The following is an 8,181-nucleotide window of genomic DNA, read 5'->3' as shown; positions in this document are numbered from 1 at the left end:
GAAGAGGAGGTGGATGACGATGGAGGTTGATGAGGATAAGTAGATGAACTTGGAAGATGGTTGTGCTCGTATGATGATGATAATTGTGGTGGAGATGGTTATGATGATGAGAAGGACGATTAGGAGATGGAGGAATGAGGTAAGTAATGAGTAGAGGAATAAACTAGGAATATTATTACCATAGGCTTATACCCCGTTATAATGATGATGATGATGACGACGATGATGATGATGATTATAGTTGTTGGTGGTTGTGGTGTTGATGATAACGATGATAATGGTGATGATGATGATGATGGCGATGATGATGATGTGATGATGATGATGATGATGGTGATGATGATGATGGTGATGATGATGGTGATGGTGGTGATGATGGTGATAATGATGATTGTCATCATGATGATGACAATCATCATGATGACTAATGATGATGATGATGATTTTATCCTGATGATGGTGGTGATGTTTATGATGAATCAAATATAACGAAACACAGTTACAAATTGTGAATTAAGCAAGTTCTTTTTAAGAATTCCAACCCACCGACTAACAAATTGACATATACCATACCCTACGGAATAAGAAATTCATCTCCTGTATATGGCACACTTTACCACTTACGGTAGCCATTACACTACCATGTTCAAGTACACTAATTGGGTCATTGTGAAGAAAGTCTGAAATAAATTAGAGTGGCTGCTACAAGGAACGTAATTCAATCACCGGGACTGAAATGTCAGAAATAACTCTCTTGAGTGTGTGTGAGAGAAATAGGCAGTGATATTGGACAAGTGAGAGAGAAACAACATAGAGGATGAGAGAGAGAGAGAAGGAGAGAAAAATAAGAAGGACTATTTAAGGAAGAGAGTCGACGATTAGAGTCAACGAGAGAAGGAGATGGACAGGAACTATGTCAGTGTGTGTGTAGAAGGAGAGGGGTGTATGAATTACCCATAACTAGGGCGCCCCTGGACATATATCTATGCTACTTTATTTCTCATCACATATCAAACAGTTTCATGTAAATGATCACATAGGGGATTAAATTAAAAACGTCAAATATACAATATAATACACAGGTGTTTGAAATTTGAAACTCTTTTCTCTCAAATTCAATTGACTACATACAGCCGGTAATAAGACATATTTAAGGTTTCCGAAATAAGTACAATCAAAGTCTTTGTCAATATTTTCATTACTTTAGTAAATGTTTACTGATTACCTATTAACTCCAATTGATTACTGCTTTATAGTAACCAACATGTAGAAATCGATTTACATTATCCTCACAAAAAAGTAGGTGTTATGTGCATCGAAGGCGAGAGAGAAACGTTGGCATTTGATAGACTGACACGGAATACCGAATTACAGGCAAAAACGTAAATTTCTCATATTCACCACTTTGATAGTTGTGTCAAAATGTCTTAACAATGTTTTACGATACACACACAAATGTTAGTTTCTTAGTTATTTTTAAACGGTCAGATAAATAATATGAAGACAAAAAATCTCCCTTCCCCGCTTATTATTATTCGTGAACTGACTGTAATGATTATATATTCTTTAATTTATTACTCATTCCTCTCATTATACATCACAAAATGCTGTATAAATACAAATACACCTGATACATGTCCTTCCATTGATTGGTTTTTTGTTGAACAGGGAGACTAACCGCCCTTTCACACGGTACGAAAAATTCGTAATTTGAATGATGATTCCAGTGAAAAATAATGCTAATGGTTCCAGTGAAAAATAATGCTAATGACAAATATTTAGCACGTGTGAAACCAAACTAGAACATGATTAGAATCACGAATGCTAATCACAGTCACGATTACAATAGCAATCATCATCACTGCAATGATGATTCAAGATTCACGTGTGAAAAGGCCCATAGTCTGCAATGAAAGGTTGGCCCAGAGAGTGCCGCTTGTTTATTTTTCTCAATCGCCTAAATCTCGCTTAGCAAATTACTTTAACGATTGTAGTTCATGAAAATAGTAGGGGAATTGTATGGTTGTTTAAATTCGGCATAAACATAATCGCTTTTTGCGTCACTCGCATCTGGGCGTTGTGGAGTGCACCTGCAATCCAAGCTGTATATATTTGGGAGAAATTACGAACTTATGCAAAGGTTCGAGGTTCGAGCCCTGGTCATGGCCTAGCGTGTGTGACATTAAACCGACCCATGATGTAAGTACTCAAATCTGATTGATAAACATGTGAAAAATTCAATCAAACACACCCTCACAAACCCACAAACACTTGATCACACCTACATACGCCACACACTTTGTCTCACATAGTCTACATTTAAACAGGAGTGTCAGAACTCGATACGTGATGCCAGGGATATCACAAACAGAATAAATAAATAAAATGAAATAAAATTGAAAAGTAAAAAAAAATGATCATGAAAAAATAGAAAGCCATAATGGTATTCAAGGATAATGTTGCAGGAAGCCGCTTGTGAGTAATAAAGAACATGATCAGAATTATATTATATTTCAGCTTAAATTGTTTCCAGATATTTAATGAAGGGCTCTCAGGCAGAGAGTGAAAAGAGATACGTGGAGTGTTACCATGGAGACCGTCTCTATAATACACCATGCACTAAGTCGACCACCCCTTGATGTTTTAAGAAAAAGCAGTTGTTTCGCACGAGAAATGTAAAATCCTCTTACAATATACTAAAAATTATAAGCTTATTTCTCTTTGTTGCGATTATGCAAATAACTATTTCAATAGCAACAATAAATTACCTTCCAAAGTGCTAAAAGAGAAAAATCATAAGCATAATCAAAATATACAATGCGTATCAAAAAAAAGTTTACACTTTGAAAAAGCCCTGGGAATTAAAAAAAAACAGCATGTGGGTAATTTTTTCACATATGATTTTGGGTTTGGGTCTCATCTATCCAATGAAATTAAAAGTTTTGACAGAATGTTACACTTGAGTGAGCACTGCCCATTTTTGTAAAGCTCGCAGAAATCTGTTTGCGCAGATTCAATGCTTGTTTTCAGGCTGTGTCAAGGGGAAAGGGCGAAATCAAACTTATCCTGCACAACATTTCTCATACTATTCCTTTGCTCTTTTAGTCAGTTGAAATAAAACGGATACATGCAAGCATTAAGTAATAGTTTTGCCACCCAAATTGAAATTTCAACACTTAGTAAGCACAAACTTTACCCTTTTTGTCCCAGCTGGATCTGAGGACATAACTGAATCTAAACAAAAGTTTATATCAGACATCTCCAGCATTTTTCACTATAGTTTTATCATTTAAAGTAGGTTTATACATTTCATTTTTCATTTGATAGTTGTATCTCCACACTTTTCCGAAGCTTGGCAATGATTAAAAAAATGGAAATCGAGCATAAGCCATTTCATGTAAATTACAGCTCAGTGTTTAGCAAATATCGTGTTGATGACCTCGGTGTGTGGGAAAGTGGGGTGGGGCGCAATGCATACTTCGAAGTGTTTTGGGCAAGGAAACAAGTTTAAAAAGGTAAAAGGTATCTTCAAATCAATTTTACTAGCTAAATTCCACGTGTTCTACATGATTAAGGTCTACTTTTATTCGCATAGCTATTTTAAAGTTCTGCGCAAATAATTTTTCACTAACTTTTCAAAAGTGAGTGGTGCTCGCTCAAGCGGAAATATTTTTCGACAGTTATATCGTCATTGGCTTAAATGAATCTGTTCCAATGTAAAAAGGGGAAAAATCAAGTGTAAACTTTTTTTGATACGCACTGTAGATGAGCAATAGTATTCCACAGTGTGTTTTGCCTATGTGCTTAACGATGTGTGTGTGTGTTGATATGTAGGTGTGTCCATGTGTGTCTGTGAGAGGGAAAGATGGACAGAACTAGATGGAGAGGAAGAGGAGGGAGGGATGAAGACAGATCGAGTGATAAAAGGGGAGATAGAAAGAAGGAATTTGCATAGTGACCGAAGTGCCCAAAGCCCCAATCTATAATTACAACGATTTCAAGGCATGTCGGTTCAGATCTTGCTTCGTAAATTTGGCCCTTGAATAATTTATAGTTTGATGATGAAGCGATTGAGCGAGAGAGAAAGAACGAGAGAAAGAGAAGGAGAGAGGGAGGGATGAAGAGTGAGACAGGGGAGAGACAGAAGAAAGAGTGGGCGTATGGGGGGGGGGGGTTCGTTTGCTACAATTAGCATATGATTCAACTATCTGCTGAATACGTTGATATTGGAACATTTTCCATGTATTGAACAGTTGAATTTCTTATCATTCTCAAGTTGTTTTTTTTTCGTTTTTTCGTCTACTCAGGTGATGTAAGCATAGAGTCTACCATTGTCGTCACCAGTGACGTCACAGTAGCAATGACAGAGGAATGGATTACCTCAAAAGTACGCGTTAGTGCTTATCATTTTAGGATAATTAGAATTGTATTTTTAAGAGAGTATTCATGTTCAGAAAAGGAACGCATTGAGTCCATGTATATTGGTACTTTTCACATATCGGATAGATCGATATCTAATAACAACCGTTTATTTGTTATTTTTGCTTTGGTCATAAAGAAAAGCATCAACTCGTAAGAAAACGTAAAATGACAATGCAGGGCTAATGGCACAAATGCCATTGAGTGCATTCCCATAACTTTAGTTACATGTAGCAAAGGCACAAACGAAGGAAATTGTTAACGTTGTCAGCTTAAGTTCGCTAGTTTAAAATCTCATGAAAATGGTAAAGAGATAAGAAAAAAGTTATCACTGAAGAATTAGGCATTATTTCAGAGCCAATTTTTTATAGGATAGCCTGAAGAATTGTGGGGTTCCATGAACTTCACATCTGCACAGTCATGTATGCGTACAGGCTGCAGCCATGTGCTTATAGCATTCAATATTTGAAACAGAAAATACAAGCAATAATGGAAACAGAGCAAATGTTTTTGAAGAAAAAAAACCTTATTCACGAAAAAAGATAAGTTATGCTTATGTCGTACAAATGTTTAATATGGTTCATACAGAGGATTTTTAAAAATAAATTATTCTATAGCTGTTTGTTCCTGAGGTACATTTCATTATTACGCAAACTGAGCCGTTCTTTTCAATGAAGCCTTGAGAAATAAAGAATACTTTTGTTAAAATAGGAAAAAATAATATGTTACTCAATATCATTCATTATACCTGTTTATTATTATCTTAATTTCATATGATCAGAACAAAGACAGGAATAAACCTTGGTTTTCTCCTTTATTACAGATACCAACTACGATGGTGGCAGCGATCTCATCGCAAGAGGGCGTCTTGTTACCTACCACACCCCTTGATCAGGTTCCCCAGCTCACGAGCCAACCGATCTCCCCTGTTTCTGAAATATTGAAATCTGAAGTCGTAACTGCTACGGACGTTTTCACGGAGGCTTACACCTCCTTTGCTTCTGAAGATCCTCAAAGGACTATAGATGCAAATACATCACCTAAGCTTGAGCCAAGTTCATTGATATCCAGAAGCGATCAAATATGGAGTACTCTACTTAGTACAATCATTGATGTTTCAGATGCCAGCTCCCAGACAGATCTTCCAGAAAGTACTATACAAATCTTGCCGAGTAGAACAAAGACAGTGGTGCCATCTACTTTATATCTTAGTCTTCCAGATAGTTTAAATCCTACGTCTATAGACATACCGGCCACAGAAGCACTTTCCGAAGACCATTCTGCAACACCATCACTCCTTGGCGAGACAGTGATTGTCACAAGTGAATTCCTTGTGTCTTCAGAATGGCCAGAATATTCAGAAAGAGACCTATCAAGAAACCCAACAGTTCTACAGTCAATGTCTACTGTGGAAGATGTGTCACTGCAGTCAAGTCTTGCCATTCAGAGCGAAATCACACCTTTAGATACAGAGATGCTCTCATCAACAATGTATATCTCTGAAACAAGTGATCTTTTAGTTTCTCATGTCGATACTACATTACTGACGTCAATAAACAATTCCAAGACTGTTGAAGATATTTCTACAAATATTTTTGAAACAACAACAATTTTGAGTGACATGGTCTATACTCCATGGATATCTTCTTCCTACCTTGTACCATCTAGCCAGCCTCTTTCAAGTCCTGTTTCAAGGTCAACGGTTATGTTCCCATCTGTTTCATATGGCACAATTTCGAACGCCTTCCCAAGGACGGATGACGTCACTACTGAAATATTTTCCACAGTATATTCTGAACTGACACCTCCATTGACGCCCTCATCGGAATTGGTTGGGTCTGAGAGATCAACAATCATTGATGATATTATACCAACACCATCAGAATCAACTGGTAACAGAGTGAAAAGAAGTATCTCCCAAGTGATGTCTTCAGGAGGAATGGAGTCAGACGTGGTGGTTTCATGGCTCACTTCCGAAGTTGTTGAAACAGTGATTTCAAGTGAAAAACTAATGACATCAGATATTTTAGGTTTTTCAAGTGGATCATCGGATTTCAGAATTTCCACATTATTCTCGGATGGGAGCATACAAAGCGAATTCGAAACCTTGTCTCTCTATGGAACACAGACATTGGAAAGTACTCCATCCTTCCAAACAATAACACCACAATTAGCTTCAGAATTCATATCTACGTTTGAGGGCAGTTTTGGAGTATCACCGGCATCTGACTCCATGATTTATAGTTCCGTATTAGAATTGATCACAAGCGAAATTACACCTTCAGTATCGGAAATGTTCTCAACAGCGATGGATATTTCTGAAACAAGTGATTTGTTACCTTCCGATGTCGATACTAAACTACCGTCGTCTATTTGGATATCAAGGACTGTTGAAGATATGACTACAAATATGTTTGAAACACTGACAACAACAATTATGAGTGACATGGTCTATACTCCATCGATATCTCCTTCCTATCTTGTACCATCAAACCAGCCTGTGTCAAGTCCTGTTTCTAGGTCTACTGTTCTGTTCCCCTCTGTTTCACATGGCACATTTTCGACTGCGTTCCCACGGACGGATGACGTCACTACTGAAATATTTTCCACAGTATATTCGGAACTGACACCTTCAATGACGCCCTCATCGGATTTGGTTGGGTCTGAGAGATCAACAATCTTTGATGACATCATACCAACGCCATTAGAATCTACTGGTAACAGAGTGAAAAGAAGTGTCTCCCAAATGATGTCTGAATTGGAAACCTTGTATCTCTATGAGACACTGACACTGGAAAGTACTCCATCCTTCCAAACAGTAACACCACATCCAGCATCAAACTTCCAATCAACGATTGAGGGTATGGCATCTGAGTCCATGGTTTATAGTTCCGTATTAGAATTAATCACAAGCGAAATTATACCTTCAGTCCCGGGAACGTTCTCAACAACAATGGATATTTCTGAAACAAGTGATTTGTTACCAACCGATGTCGATACTAAACTACCGTCGTCTATTTGGATATCAATGACTGTTGAAGATATGACTACAAATGTATTTGAAACACTAACAACAACAATTATGAGTGACATGGTCTATACTCCATCGATATCTCCTTCCTATCTTGTACCATCAAGCCAGTCTGTGTCAAGTCCTGTTTCTAGGTCTACTGTTCTGTTCCCCTCTGTTTCACATGGCACATTTTCGACTGCGTTCCCACGGACGGATGACGTCACTACTGAAATATTTTCCACAGTATATTCGGAACTGACACCTTCAATGGCGCCCTCATCGGAATTGCTTGGATCTGAGAGATCAACAATCTTTGATGACATCATACCAACGCCATTAGAATCAACTGGTAACAGAGTGAAAAGAAGCGTTTCCCAAGTAATGTCTTCAGGAGGATTGCAGTCAGACTTGATGACTTCATGGCTCACTTCTGAAGTTTTTGCGACAGAGATATCAAGTGAGATTGTACTGGCATCGGATACGTTACCTTTTACCAAAGGATCAACGGATTTCAGCTTTTCCACGTCATTCTTTGATGGAAGTATACAAACCATATTCGAGACATTGTCTCAATATGAGACACTGACAGTAGAAAGTACTCTATCATTCAAAACATTAACGCCAGAACCATCATCAAACTTCCGATCAACGTTTTGGGACAGTCTGGTTACCCCCCATCCAACTAACACCATCGGGTATAGTACTGTCTTAGATTTAATCACAAGCTATGTCAGCGTTTCAGATGACTT

General features: G+C 37.7%; 1 protein-coding gene across 1 annotated transcript in view; it reads left to right on the top strand.

Moving 5' to 3' along the window:
- The window catches only part of LOC121421996 (mucin-5B-like), a 9,228-nt gene extending 1,762 nt beyond the window's left edge, over positions 1-7,466 (top strand). Inside the window, exons 2-4 of the mRNA XM_041616799.1 lie at positions 4,308-4,387; positions 5,243-7,312; positions 7,461-7,466. Of these exons, the coding sequence (XP_041472733.1) occupies positions 4,308-4,387; positions 5,243-7,312; positions 7,461-7,466 (2,156 nt within the window). The remainder of the gene's footprint in view (positions 1-4,307; positions 4,388-5,242; positions 7,313-7,460) is intronic.
- Positions 7,467-8,181: the final 715 nt, after the last annotated feature.

This window comes from Lytechinus variegatus, chromosome 9, assembly GCF_018143015.1.
Source record: "Lytechinus variegatus isolate NC3 chromosome 9, Lvar_3.0, whole genome shotgun sequence".
Classification (NCBI taxonomy): Eukaryota; Metazoa; Echinodermata; class Echinoidea; order Temnopleuroida; family Toxopneustidae; genus Lytechinus; species Lytechinus variegatus.
Note: the sequence above shows the minus strand (reverse complement) of the source record. Positions and strands in the feature narration are given on the sequence as shown.